The 15,495-nt window shown below is 39.8% G+C and overlaps 1 protein-coding gene across 3 annotated transcripts in view; it reads left to right on the top strand.

Annotated features, from left to right (window-relative positions):
• Window positions 1-10,451: 10,451 nt before the first annotated feature.
• Window positions 10,452-15,495, top strand: part of HDAC9 (histone deacetylase 9) — a 278,058-nt gene continuing 273,014 nt past the window's right edge. For all 3 annotated transcript variants that reach the window (XM_040591758.1, XM_040591757.1, XM_040591756.1), the window contains exon 1: window positions 10,452-10,638. In XM_040591758.1, the coding sequence (XP_040447692.1) occupies window positions 10,533-10,638 (106 nt within the window). In that variant the 5' untranslated portion in view covers window positions 10,452-10,532. The remainder of the gene's footprint in view (window positions 10,639-15,495) is intronic.

The raw sequence follows: 15,495 nt of genomic DNA, 5'->3' as shown, positions 1-15,495 counted from the left end.
GTCTTATTTAGGACACGGTTTTATTTAGGACGCATGTCCTAAATAAGAGCATTTGTGCTGGAGAAATGACTGTCCTTGGATTCATGCAGTGCCTAGAAATGCAGTGTTTCCAATACTCAAGTATTGCCCCTTAAGAAGAAATGGCTGAAGGAGTTACCATGGTTATTCAGTCCAGCCCTCCACAGCTGCAGGTCATTCTTTAGGGGACATGTAGCCACTAAAGGTCTACTGACCTTCTCTGTATCTTCTCTCCCTCCTCGCATTGCAACAGTGCACACAAACCCCCTTAGCATACTGTGACAAGCTTATGGTCTCTGGATCAGAAGACAAAGTATCACAAAACAGTTGAGTGCCAGAAAAAGTGAGAAATGAAAGCAGTTATCAAACTTGTTGGTTGCTGGTGTCTGCAGTGCTAAATAACTTGGCAAAAAACGAGATGGGAGCTACAGTACTGTAAAAGACTGACTGATGAAATATTTCTGTTGGCAACCATCCTAGTGCATTTGTAGCCTGAAATTCTTGTTGGTAGGTATGCCTTGGAGATTTCCACTTGCAAATATAGTTAGTTGCTCAACTTCTCAACTCATTCATTTTCTGATGGGTCCCAGAATAGCATACTGCCTCTCTGAATTGCTGGAGGGTTTCTGCTGCATCTGAGAGGACACTAAATGAACAAAAGTGAATGTAATGATTTAGCCCCCAAGTCAATAAAATACTCGATCATCACATGTTTTAAGCTAGACACTTATGTAGCTTTCAGCTTTAGTTTCTTTTTTACGTCAATGTATGTGCACTTTAGTATTTCAGCTGTGGTGTGTGACACCAGTAGCTGAGAGTGCGCTGTTTATCTATTTATATTCTTAGACACACACACAAACACATGTGAGACATATATATATAAGATCTCTAAGAGTAATACACTTTATATGCCTGTGAATAGTAATTGAAAGAGAATACTGTGATTAGATAGCTTACAACAGCATCTTCTTTGAAGTTGTCTAAATAAAACCAGCTCTGCTGTGTTAGTTCAAGTAAATTACTCCTTAAATGTAAGGTTGGTGCATTTGTGTATAGTCTGAAAGTGGAGACAAGCATTTGTTTAGAATGGTAAGCAAATTAATATTGTAAAACATGAGGATGATATTTTTAGAAGCATTCTTACTGGCAATGAAAAAGAAAAAATAAAGCTTGACCAAGGTTAAGCCTGTTTCATCATGCTGGTAATTTACTTATGTGGGGTTTTTTCAGCTTTGTTATTACAGTACATCTATTTAGTTAAGGTGGTGACGAATTTTGCTGCACCTCTTTATCAGATAAAAAAAAAAAAAGACACATGGCTTTAATTATCTTCCTTTGTCTTCTGAGACATAGGAAGCTTCTTTAGTTATGCCAAATAAACTATTTGTGAACTGTATGTGCATTTTTTAGTTGTCCAAGTTTTCTGTCTCCATCTTTTTAGCTTTTCTTTATTGCTGGAATTCTGGCAGAGGTAAGTAGAGGAGATGGAGCACACAATTAAGGTTTAAGATAGTCTAGGTTGTGATTTACTTATTCATTCCTGTGGACACAGTCTGCAGGTGATACCGGCTACCTTGAACGGTCTAGCTTTTGTTGCTGGTTACTTGTAGCCAAAACTGCCACTTGGCCTGTGTATGGCACTGTTTTGTGGGCTGCTGAATGTGCACTCAATTTTTCATGGACTAGGAGTAACACTTTAATTACATTAACTGCAGATTTAAAATGAAAAAATGCATTTGAGACCTCAGGGAAACATTCTTAGCAGTCCATTTCATTGACTACTATTTAAACAAGTGGAGGAAGAGGCTGGAAATGAAGTGCAATCATAACATATGCAGGCCAGCCCACCCATGACTGATGACTTACGTGAGACCTGACTTGTGATGGTGTAGAACCTCTGATTCGTTCACTGAAAGGTTTTTTTTCCTGCCATTATCACCTATCTTGCCACCCTGTTCTCTCGACCACCAATCGACAGAATATGAAGTGTGTAGATGACTGCCACAGAGCTATGCTATTTTTAGAACAGGCCCTGAGCCCAAGTTTGATCCTACACTTTGCACTCGGAAGCGTAAGTTCATCTAAAATAGTCTGGCATCTTTACTTTGTGGCATTGGGATTCCAGCATTTGCGAGTTACTTTTCATTTGTTGATTCATTTTGAGATGCTCTTTCCCAGCAGCTCTTTGGATTGAAGTGAATGTAAGAGCTTTCCCCTCCCAAACTTTTTGCAAGATATAAATATACCTGATTACAGTTGATTAGAATGAGATTATTGTCTGAACGTGGATTCAATTTATCTTCTTCCTGGCTCCCCATGCTTTCAATGCGAATTACCAGTTCTGTCCTGTGCATTTTTTTAGCCATTGCATAGCAGTTTGAGGCTCAGAACAATTTAGCAGGTTTTTTTGTGAAGCTCTCCTTACAGAAAACTGTGGGGCTTGGGACCAGTCTTGCCCGTTTATCCTAGAGAGCTTGAACACTTGTCTTCTGCTACTAAAAGTTAGAGATGGGACAGATGAAGGATGCGTGGAAACAGCAGCCGTAGCTGCCCACATCTGCCTGCTGAGGTGTGACTGCTGAGCACTTGCTGTAGCATCCCTCTCTATTTGTTTCATCCCTTCTATGGGACAGATTGCTTAGCAAACTGAAGGTTGTATGACTTGGCTAAATGAGCTTGAAGTATGGGTAAAATCCTTCTTGGGACTGATTCTGGCCTTTGGAATACCACCAGTTGGCCGCAAAATATTTGCAAAAGTCAGGTTTGTGACACATTTTGGCAGCATCATAGTATATTGTAAAATTATTTTCAGTTACAGTAAGTAGCTGCATTAAGATTTTCAAAGTGTTTCACTTAGCTAAAGGGAGAGGTTATGTTTACTTGAAAGGTGTTGTAATTTTCTTTCAGAATTATGAAACCTTGCTTTCAATTGTATTTTGACTTATTTTCTTTTTTGCATTGCATGTTGCTTCCGCAAGGAGAATTAAAATCATATTGTTCCTTAGGAAATATCCTGGTTCTGCTGAAGTCAGGCAAAGAATTACAGTTCACTCACTGAAGTCAGTTACATCCTTTTAGCATTGCACAAAATTCACCAACACTGTAAAAATGTTGAGCTGGTGTATCAATAACATTTTGGTTTGCAGATCTGTTCCTTATTAGAGTTCAAGATGAGGAAGAAAGATGAAAACTGGATCTGGGTTCACTGAAACATTCTGAAAAAAAATAGGAGAGGACCAGGACTGAACTTTGCTGCCGTCCTGGTCCAGCTAACGCAGGAACGTTTCATGTAGTTTCATAACAAAGTTATTGACCGGCGTGAGATGTGACCTTTTCATATCACAGTAGCAGTCAATTTGTTACTGCTCCAGAGGCATGTGTATGCATGTAATGCTGTTTCTCCATGTGCCTGAATGCTCCCCAGTGAGGGGTGAAGCTGCTGGGAAAGGAGATCCCAGCTGGCAGGGCAGTGGGAGGGATGACGTGTGCCTGCAGCCCAGCACGTGGCCAGGCTTTTCAGGGCCGTTCCTTGGCCCATACTTTTAGTGCTTTATGTAAAATATTTTTTCTTGGCCAAGCTTCCAAAAGCTTATAGCAGTGGTTGTCTAACTATATGTGTTTTGTTTGATATTTCCTTCAAAATTTAACGGAACAATTGTCCCAACCTACATGAGTATCTATCTGCTCCAAATCTGATATGGTTTTGTACAATGGTTGTAGCATGTTATGCAAAGTCACTTCATCCTTTCATGAACCCAAGCCTGGAGCTAGAAAGACCCTACTGATCTAATTATGTGACTTAAAAGGGCAGCTTTGAATAGCAAAACAAAGCAAACACTTTGTGGCTTTGTTGTTTAGTGGTGGGGGTTTTTTCCACAAAGACTTTTTCCCCCAAAGTGATTAGAGTGTACTCCATTGGTGCCTCTCTCATAAAAATTATCCATTCTTTTAGGAAAATAAACCTATTTGGGATTTAAAAACAAACAAACAAAAAAAAAACCCAAAAAGCAACAAACCCCCACACACCTCTGCTTTTCAGGAGAGGATGATTTAAAAGACAACAACTTTCTGATGTAGGAATAATTATTCTATTTAGTTCTTATTATTACTATCAGTTCAGCAATAATTCTTAGTAGTTCTTAGTAGCTTTGAAGGTACTCCCCATGATCACCACATCTGACCTGTCTAACTTGAAGTCCTACAACAAAACCTCCCTTAAGTTTGCCCTACAGAGCTCTTAGAGCTTTCTTTCCAGAGACACAGCCACTATTGATGTAAAGCTAATTTGTTTGTCTTGAATTTTTCTACTAGATTGATTTTTCTTAAAGACTTGTTTCTTAAAATAAAGACCATTTTACTACATCACTGGACATCTTGCCCTGTGTAGGTATAGACAAGGGATGCCAAGCCATCCCTGAACTACTTCAGTAAACTTAGTATCTCAGGTCTTTGAGTTTCCAATGGTTTTCTAAACCTATTTTGTGCTTGTGGCATTATCTATCCATCCTCAGTTTTGCAGCGTTCTTTTTTCAGGTATCTATACTGGAGCAAGTTACTGTATCACAAGAATATTCTCTTTGGTATATGCATATCACCTCACTACTGTTACTCAATATAACCTTGTTTATATATCCAAGGATTTTATTAGTCTTTTTGGTCCTAGTGTAATCCTAGGAGCTCATATTTAGTTGGCTGTCTTCTGCTGTGATCCTAAATCTTTTGCATAGCCATTGATTTTCACAATGCAGTTCTCCAGACAGCAAGCATGGCCTACATTTCTTGGCTTAAATCCAAAAAAAACACTTAAACTCAGACATATATTACAAGCTAGAGATGATCCTCTTGGTTCTCCAGCTGTATGGACTTAGTAGTCTGTTGTCCAGGAACTCTCATTGTCTAGGTCAGTTCTAGATCTACCTGCCAGGCTACCTTGCATCAGGAAATCCTGTGCAAAATGCTTTATGGAGGTACAGATTATCTTCTCATTAGAAGTGCAACAAGCTTGAAATTCCTGAAGCTGAACAAATTGCAAGCTATCATCGGTTATGTGCTCTAGGGTTCCTTTATCTATATCCATCCAGGTGTGTCTGGTGGAGCTAGATGCGGCAGACGCAGTATGCACTAATGTCGCTCTCAGAGAGCTGGGCGTAACTATGGACGACCCAGTAAATCTCATATTGCTCATACTTCTACTTGCCTCATTAATGGCATAAAAAGGGAAAGATGCTTATTTGCTGGTATGAGGCATTTATTTGTCAATATCTGATGTTGCTTTTGGCTGTATCGCTTGTTCGTTTGCAATTTACCTCAGCCTTGCCACAAAATATGGAGGTTTTAGTTCCAACCTGATGAGTAACAATGTCAGCAGAATAATTGAATTGTGTATGTATTTCCTAACCTAAATATTAATTTATTTGATAGCTCTCTGTTTTTTAAAATTATTTGAGCTTTGTGATTCAGGAAATTACCTTTTGAATGTATAAAGCCCTTAAGCATATTCTTAACTTAAGCCTTGTGCTTCTAATCAAGTATGCGGCGTTGAGGTGTTGTTCTGAATCTAGGACTTAATTTCTAGTAGACTCATTTATGTGAACAGAAAGGCATATTTTAAGAGGAGAAAGAAGTGATAAGCCATCAGTTAGTTCCAAAACCCTGAGATAATTTGCATGAGAAAGATGCAAGGCTCTCTGTATTATTATATGAGAGATGGTAGAGACCTATACATTTATCTAGCATAATGCTCCTTATCCTCAAAACTTTTTCAAATTTTATTCTCCCATTGTTTGTCACAAAATCCTCTAAAGCTACAGAAATGCTGTTCTTTGTCCCAGAAAATTCCTTTGAAGCTTGAATTGAGCTTAAACAGGTTTAGAATCACAGTTTTCTCCTCACTTCAGAAGTGCCCAGCACATGGTTTCACAGCACAGCAAAGGAAAAGCAACATGTATTCCTGCACAGGCAATGCCAAAGGCTTGCTACACAGAAAACTTATCAGAGACATCCCCACACTGCATCTTTCCAACCAGAGCACGTGGATTAAGTGATCCATTTTAACTGCCCCAGAGGGTTGGAATACGATCCCTTAGTTCCAGGAAAGAGCAGAACCAGACCACTTGAGCATCTCCCTTGATTTCTTTCTGCTCCCAAACCATCTGCTTCTCTGTGGTAATAGTCTTAGGCTGTTTGTTAACCTAGTTAATCCTCAAGCGTAAGCTGTAGTAATTTATGCTGGATGTTTGGGTTTCATGTGGTACTAATGGTATCTAATGAACTGTGGCTACAGAAACATCTGTTCTATACAATAGTTAATTTTTTTATTTCTTTAATCTTGATGATTAGATATACAAAAAATAGGAGTTCTTTAGGCTGCAAAGATTAGAACTCAGACCTTCAGTACTGCAATAGACCAGATTTAATGGTCTTTAATCCATGCAACCTCAATTTAGCTCCAGCTTGTTTATGCATTGCTTGATATTGATGCATGTTATTACTTCCTGTGTTTTCACTTGCCAAATGAAAAAGGGGCTGAAGGAAGGCTGAATGGACGACTCTCTTTATTTTAATTTTGTATGTAATATTTATATGATACAATTGAGCAAATTGTATGGTAGAAATGGTAGAAAAAATTATGCAAGAATTCATTTACACTTAAGAAAACTGCAAAAGTTGAAACTAAGCTATTAATATTAATGAAGGCTATGCTTCAGAATAACATGAGTGAGAAATGGGATGTGCCAAAAACAACCAGTAATAAACTGTTTTGTACTTAAAAAGGAAAGTAAGAGAAAAATGCTACTTAATTGTAATGTTGCAGTTAATAATGCAGTAGAAATCTTAGCTCTTTCTAATTTGAGTGCTTAATTTCTCAGTCTTAATGTTGCAGTAATGTGGTTTCCAGATTTAATTTCCTTATATTTATTTGTTTTTAGCAACTCAGAAGAAAAATAAGAGAAACACATTGTGAAACCCCTGTAATGAGATTTTAGTGCTACTAACATGCCTTACGTTTTCTATAAAGTTGCTGATTGCATTTAGAATCACCTCAGCAGCACTAAATCATTTCAACAGTTTACTCTGACCTCCAGTATCATTAAAGTTCTCTAAGTTTAGGAAATGCATTTGAAAAAACAGAACAAAAAAACTCATGTTCCTGTATGAAAATGTCACCTTATAACATACATAGCTTTAAAAATAAAAACCAGATTTTCGTCAGGCATGAACCCTTTATCCTTCCCCTGTGGGACTCTAAAGGAGCTATTTAAACTCACGTGATCATGCAGTTAAAGGCTGGGCTGACTCAGCAAAGTGTTTAACTATGTGCTTAAATTCTGTTGCAATCAATAGACTTTGAGCATGTGCTTAAATATTATGTTGAAAAGGGATGGATTTACACACGTGTTTAAAACTAAGCATGTAGCAAAGTAGGCCCATAATACATCGAAGCAAGTCGGAAGAATTCAAGTTGTAAAAGCCCTAACTTTGGGGTGACTGACTTCATAAGTAAAATATTTTGATAAAATTTTTATATAGCATCTAAAATATAAAGCACAATGCTGTAGTTATTATGGTCTGTGAATTAGCTAACATAGGAGAGTTTATGTGTCTGTCAACTTAAAATACATATGCCAAAATTAAGAATGCTTGCAGCTATATATCTGAATGTACATTTTCTACTCTTGCATATAGTTTGCTTTTATATAGTTACTGAAGTATTTGAAATCAGTTAGAGCTGTGAATGCTATCTTTAAAAGTGCAGCTGCATATATAAGAAGTTATAAACACATATGGGTACCTAATACCAGGATCCCACACTCCACAATTTTCCATGTTCTGACTTGTTTTTAACTGATTCATCCAGTGTTTCCCTGTAATACGAGATTTGAATATTTTGGGGCACTGAATCGCTAAACAGGGTCATGTTCTGGTTGGCTCAAGGCATAAGCAATTCCACTTTTTATTTACTTCTGTCTATAAAAAGCATTCTCTGCATTAGAGGAGATTTCTGGTTATATCGGTGATCCCCCTTGCACTTGTGTCTTCTGCCCTGTCCTGTGAAAGTGCTGCATATTACCCACAAAAAACTTGGGTATTTTTATTTTCAGGAGAAAATGATACCAAATCATCGGTTGTCAATGGTACAGTTGCACGTATGATGCTGATCCCCTGCCTTGTCCTGTAACACTCTACCTGTCACTGCGCTGCCACTGCCCGTGTCCATGCCCCTTTGCAGAGCTGGGTGTATGACATCTGCAGAGCTTCAGCACTTCCCTGGGAGGAGCGCTTCCTGAGGAATATTGTGGAGAGGGAAGAACGAAGGCAAGGACACAGGGGTGTTAAGTAGCAATAGGTGCTAACTTGATGATCCTGTGGGGAACACCCTGTTATCAGCTGTTGCAGTCTGCATCTGTCTGGGGACAGATCCGAACAGGATCAGGTCATTTAGCATGTGGAGGAAGGCAAAGGTTTGGGATGATGGAGGAGACTTGAGCCACAGACCTCACGGGTGCCACGGAGTATCCAAATGTCACAGGTGTTTCACAGAATTTTGTTATTGTGAATCTTTTCTTGGGTAACACAATTGTGAGAAGTTGGGGTTTTTTTTTTACCCTTGGGTACAATACATTCTGTTACTTAAAGAGCAGACAGATGATCCTTTGCTGAAAGGCAGAACCAAGCCTCAGGTGTTGGGCAGATTCTTGTCTCTTCAGGAGCAAAAAATGCTGAAGATAGTTGAGTATTTGGTGGATTTCTAGAAAGCTCCGAGACAACCTCTGTGTTGGCTTCTTGATTACAGTGAGGTATCATGTCTCTGTGGCCATTGTTGCTCCCCTAGAGCAGGGACGTGGAAGGGGACTCGTAATTTTGGTAGGTGAGTGGTCAGGCTGCTGTATCATATATGTCGGTAGTGACAGGCTTTGGTCCCCAGTGTAACAAGTGCTATAAGGCAGAGCAAGACCTAGAGAAGTAAAGTACTATCTGTAACAGTGAAATGAAACTTATCTACATATAGGTATATTAATCAGCAAACAAGATAACACAGTTTTTGAAATATCATTATGAAAAATAACCTTCACATAGCATGTGTGAAATCTGCCAAGATGCAGAGGAGCACGGTGCTCTTGTCTGATACGCTGTCAAATGCTGCTCTTCTGAAACCATATAATCTTGTAAAACTGAGAAAGACGCCACACAAATTGCCTAATGCTTCTAAAAATAAGTGTGAGCTGCTCAGCCCCTCTCCAAATTTTAGCAAGTCAACCGAATAGTGCAGTCGGTAAGCGTGTCTAACATGCTGTGCCACAACTGGTGACTTACTATAAGAATTATATCAAGCATGCTAAATACGGAAAGGCTGCTTATAACTGCACGCACAAAACCCGGTCCCTCATTAACATCTGCCCCCACCTTCTGCTCCCTCCCAACCCGATTAGCTTCAGAAATCGCCTCTCGCAGGGCGGCTGCAGGTCCTGCAGGGAGCAGGCAGCAGCCCAGCTCCCCCACCGAAGCCAACTGCAGCGTAGCCAGAGAAACGGGCAGCAAAAATAGAACAGCAGGATGGCTGCGCGTGGGCGAGGCAGAAACCACATTGCCAGCAAAACCTCCCGGCGTTATTTTAGGACCGATACAGAGGCTGTGTCGTTTTGCTCGCTTTTTGCAAAATACTCCCTGGGGATGGCAAGGAGGGAGAGGAGCACAAGTCCCAGGCGAGCAGCGTTTCTGTCCCGCTCCCCTGCCTTCCCTTCTTCCCTCCCTGTCTTCTCCCCAACGAAACGGGCTGGGCAGGGGGAAGGGGTTAATCGCGCTCGAGGCCCAGCGGCGGCGGCCGCCGGAGGTTTGAAAGACAGAGACTGGACAGCTGTGTTTGCTGTGGTATTTTTAAACGCATTAATGCAGGCTCCAATCACCAGGCCATGCTTGACCTATTTTTGGCTCAGGCCGGCCATTGTTCTATTTCTGCCGCCGCTGGGCCACGCGGGTGTCGATTCAAATGCAAATGAGTTATCGCTGCTGCTCCCGCCAACTTTGTCCAGCCGCCCGGCCGAGGGAGCGCAGAGGGGCACAGGGACAGCAACACTGGTCCAGGCTGGGGTAATTCAGACTAAACCCTCCGGGGCTCCCGTCCCTTGAAAGGTGGCTTATTTGGTTTGATGGTTTGTAAGAGGCTGTGTTTCCCCCCCGCCCTGCCAGAAAGCCCGAAGCGCGGAGATATTTCTTCATTTCTTCTTCCACCTGCCGTTGGCTGCCCGAACACAACTGCTCAAACTCGGCGGTGCACAGCCCCTTGCACGCTCTCAGCTCCCTTCCTGCAGGCGGGGGCTGCTGAGAGAGGATTTGGGTTTTTTTCCCTCTCCCAATAGATATTTGTGCAAGTGCTTAAACATTGCTAATTGCCGAAGCGTATTATCTTACAGCCCTCGCTGGAGGAGGTAGGACCGCAGAGGGTCATGCCCGACGCCCCTGTGCAAGTGCAGTGATGAATCTCTTGTGTAGCTGAAGTGCAGACCAGTTGGAATATGCTGCAGACAATTTACGAGAGTGAATCGTGTTTTTCCTCAGATGGGGTTTCTGGACGTGAACAGCTCTTGGCTCAGCAAAGAATGCACAGTATGATCAGCTCAGGTAAGAGACAGCTCCGTACTTCAGACTTCAGTGGCTGACAGGGAAAATACAACCTAGCAAAACAAAAAACCCCACCCTTCCGTTAAAGAAATTATTTTTGTAGGCTTTATGTAAGTTGCTGTTAAATAATTATGGTAGCATGTTAGACAGCAGCTGCTGCTTTTGTGGGGAGTTTGTCTCCTTCAGTCTGCTGCTTTCCAGCCAGAGCAAAATGCTCACAACTGAAATCAAGTTTGGGATTCCTTGTTTGTTTTGTTGTGTGGTTGCAAAATGGGGCTCATGGTACAGGCTTATTCACAGTGAGAGGCTTCCTCAAGACAGACCTTGTCAGAGGGCTGCAGTTAGAGCCCCTCATAGGCAATTCTGATCATATGTCTATTGTAAACAGGACTGGGTCCTCCTGTGAGTTTGCTTTTCTTCAGTTTGCATATAAAGGGAGTTTAATAATAATATATTTCTCTTTTCATTACAGTGTTACTTTAAAATGTCTTTAATATGCATACTTACCTATTTTGTTACTTTAAAAACATTTGTGAACCTGGAAATAGTGGTCTGATGTAATGTCAGATGTAAATTGGATGTGTTTTTCCATGAAGGTATTTCAAAGCTGCTCTGAAAGAACGTTGTATGTTTCCTCATGTCTTTGAAGCTACCCACGTATTTTCTAGTTTCTTTTCTAGCTGTGTTTGAGACTTGCAAATGATGTACTGAGGATGAATTAAGTTGGAAGAATTGTTGCTGTTCAGATGAAATGTCATTTTAGACAGGCTAAAAAAGTCAAAATTTCAGGTTACTTTTGCCCATTCTCTCTTAAACCCTATGAATTCCAGTTCCATCTTTCAAGGCACAATGCTGTCTGTTTTATATATTTTTATGCAAAACAAAGTCAGAAACCGAGAATTAAAGTGGGATTTATAGAAGACCTGTGTGTAGAATGCAGAGTGAATTGTTTACATGTACTTTAGTCTTAGTTTTCTCCCTTTTCCTTTTTTTTTTTTTCTTTTTCTTCTTATTCTTCTTTCACAAAACTTGGCAGTGCTTCTCAGTTTTTAAGATTCATTATATGTGTAGACCATGGCTGTCTTCATGTATTGCCTGTTTTGGTACACCTGTTGAGCCCATGTTTGTCTGTTTAAAAAAAAAACAAACCACTTTCTTTTCCTGCTTTAAAGAACAAGAACATACAGTTTTACTTGTGTTTCTTTCTTACATATAATTTTAGAGCAGACTTACGGTTTCAAATATGAAAATAATTTGTGGCTGTGTCAAATGGTAATATCTTTCCTATTAGAACAGACTTAGATATGTCTTAACCTCATGGTTAGCGTTTTTCAATATAGAAAGCCTAAGCTACCTCAGAATGATTATAGACTGAAGGAGGGAATGAGAGATTGAAAATCTATTAGGTGCAGGTTAAAATAATGAGAATACCTAAGGGGAATGGAGACTTCCAACTGGTGATGTCAAAGATTGCCAGTTTTTCTATTCCTTCATAAAGCTGCTGGGTTGGTTGGTTGTTTCTGGATTTCTCGAAGAATTTACTGTTTCTCTAACTTCTTAGAAGAGACGCTGGTCACCAATTACAGTTCCTTTGTCAAGGACAGAAATCACGTGAAAGACTTGTTTACAAATATGAACAAAGAAACTGTAGCAAAGGCAGGGGGTAAAAGCAGAACTTTTCTGAAAGCACTACGGTTCCGCAAAGCCATCTACAATGCTGACCTCTTGTTCAAGAATGGTTGCTTTTCTTTGGTTTTCCTGAACAGCTGAGAAAGTGTCTAGTGCTTTTTTTATTGGTCAAAGAGATAAGACAGGCTCCTTCCCCTCCCATGTGTTGTTTTTTCTTAATGCTATGACAAGTTGAAGTTTGCTGTATACAACTGAAAATCAGTTTTTTTAGCTCACTATGCTACCTTTTAACTGCCAACTAATGTTGCTTGAGTAACGGCAATTTTCTCATTTGAAACACAAGAAAGGGAGTAATTTCCTGTAAGTTTATAGCTCTGCTTTTCTTCACTGGAGTCAAGAATATCATGTAACAGTTGATTTTTATCTGATATCACATTAGGCCCATGTAGCATATACAATTTCCCCTCTAGTACTAGGTAGAATAGAGGGGGCTTTTAGACTTTAAAACAAAACAAAACAAAAACCTAGTCAAGAGCATTATCCTCAGGTAAAAGATGTTTAAATACATATTCTGTACAACACAAAATATTCCCCAGTGATTCTCTTGGCCTTTGAAATACACAACTAGACTGCAAGTAGTTGACAGCATACATAGTCTGCAGTTTAATTCGTGTCCCATGAAACTACAATGCCTGGTGCTGCTGTCAATTACCTTCAGTTCCCTTGAGTTCAGGGTCTTGCAGGATCTGGTAACTTTTCAGGTATTGTCTCCCTCTATGCTGCATATAGGGGAGAAAGAAAGAGCCAGGGTGTGACAATAGGCTGCAGTGTTTGGAGTAGCTAGAATCAGTCATTTGAACTTTGCTTATCAGTGTCCTTACTTTAGTTATCTTCACTTACATGTATGTAACTTTTGTTCAGGTTAAAAAATTGCACATATTGAAGAAAAATGAGATCTCTGAACATTTATACTCTGCACCCTTGATATTCTTGATGCCTTTGAAGAAAGCACAAACTAAACACTCAATAGAGTTTTAGGTTTTCTAGTTTCCAGATGAATTGAGAATCTATTATGCAACTCTCATTTTCAGCTGGGCTGGAGCCATCCCCAAAGAAGACAGATTCAATGGCCAACGGATATGTATTTGCAAACAAACTGTCTAAGGAATTTCTGACAATAGCAGGCATAGGAAATACCTGTGTCATGTGAAGCAGTTCTCCTGGTATTCCCTCAATTACTGCTTTGCCTGTCTGTCTCCATCCCTGCTTGTAAATCATACTATGAATGAGATGATCTGGATAGGTACCAATCAAAAGTCTAATTATGAATGGAGCAATCTAGATCGGCACTGACTCAAGAAGCTGTGTAATTTGCAGACACCTACACCTTACAGCAGAGAGCAGTTTCAGCTATCTTGAGAAGACTGCACTAGATTCTCCCATATGGTACTGTTGCTCTGAAATGCAGCAGTAAGTGCTGTGCATCTTTATTTAAGAGTATGATGGTGAGATATTCTTATTTGGTACCATAATTATTTTAGTTTCATGGTTTAAAAAATAGATCTGGAGTCTAAAGCCTCTTAGTTGGAGTTACAATTTAATTACATTGTTGCTGTATTTTACCCCAAAAGTCTCAACTTCCATGTGTGTGCAGTGACACAGTGGACCTCGGTGTTCATCTGGCCTCTTGCTACCTCAAGACAAGTAGTAAACTATTAGTCACTGAAAAAAAGCACGTGGTACAGCACAGTCTGTGGCAAGAATGCTCGTTAAAATGCAGTCAAGAAATAACTAATGCAGGGCTACAAAATAGATGTCAGTTGTGAAGGAGAAGAACCAACCTGCCCAGCCATGGTATCTGTAGATGTGGGACTCTAAGATGTAAATGCTGATTTCATTAACTTCTGGTTATTTAAGATATTGTGCTGTTTTTCCAAAAGGTAAAGTTGCTACATTTGCTTCACTGGCCATATTTTGACATACAGCCTTCTACTAGCCTCCCTAAATTCCACCTTAGCTTTTATTGGATAAGGGATCCTCTACTTCCTGCCCAAAGCTGTTGTGTTGAAAAATCAAGAGTTCAAGGAGATCTTGAACTTAAAGCCTTGGCTCATCACTGAGTTGACAAGTGACCTGAGCAAGTTATGCAATCCTGCTTACGTCAGCTAACCCTTCTGTGAAAATACAGAAAATGATACCTGTCAGGCTCAGGAATCTAGAGAGCAAAACTATTCTAAAGGGAATGTAATGATTCAGAATTATTGATTTGATTTACTTCATCTACCTACAGGCTTGTGAAACACCTGCAATTTCACAAGTGTAGTAACTGAATGCAGTCCCAGCATTTTATTCTCTGCACAAGTCAGGAAATTCAAGCTGTGTCACTTGAATATAAATGACAGAACGAATGCTACAGACATCATGTTGCGCATGGGTTGACAGGTCCTCATGAGCTTTCTTCTCTCAGTAAGCCCCCATGTACAAAATTTGTCTCATATGTTGTACCTATTGCGTGGCTTTATGACCACATATGCACATTTGTGTACGTGCGTTTATATTGCCTTCAGGGGAAATTCTTTGGTATTTGCTCTTCCATTTTTTTCTGGCCAAACAAAACTTTTCACCACCTCAACGGTTCCTGTGGAGATATTGCAGAAAGCAAGTTCATTTAAAGGTTTGCTCTGATGCTCATTAAAAACCTGACATATTTGCATATCTGAATCAAGTAACGTAAACTTCTTACAGATACAGGATACAAAATGTCACATATGTGATAACATAGGCAATAACTCTTCAGAGAGAGTGAGAATAGATATGCTGAGCTTATACTTTGTGATTCTCTTCAGAATAATGAAAGAAAACGAGTGTGAAAATTCAGTTCAGGGAAGTTCTGGATAACAGCTGTAGAAGCTTTTTCAATGCCTGTCATAAAGGGTAGGTAGAAAAAAATCTAGGTGTTTCATAGCAGTAGCTGAAGTATTTGAATTAATTTTTATTGAAGAGTAAGGCCTAAACAATTACTACAACAAGAAGAGACAAGCAACGCAGACCTGCAGGTCCTATGTGGTTGAAATCTCTGATTTTGAGTAGAAGCTCTGCCCAATAATGTATGCTGGACAAGACACTGTTTGTGAATTTAGTTGAACAAAAGTGTGGTAAAATGGAATGTAGCTGCTTTTTCTGTTTTGCATTATTGAGAAGACATTGAGTACAAACCAATGTTGCAAA

This window comes from Falco naumanni, chromosome 4 (genome assembly GCF_017639655.2).
Source record: "Falco naumanni isolate bFalNau1 chromosome 4, bFalNau1.pat, whole genome shotgun sequence".
Lineage (NCBI taxonomy): Eukaryota > Metazoa > Chordata > Aves > Falconiformes > Falconidae > Falco > Falco naumanni.
Note: the sequence above shows the minus strand (reverse complement) of the source record. Positions and strands in the feature narration are given on the sequence as shown.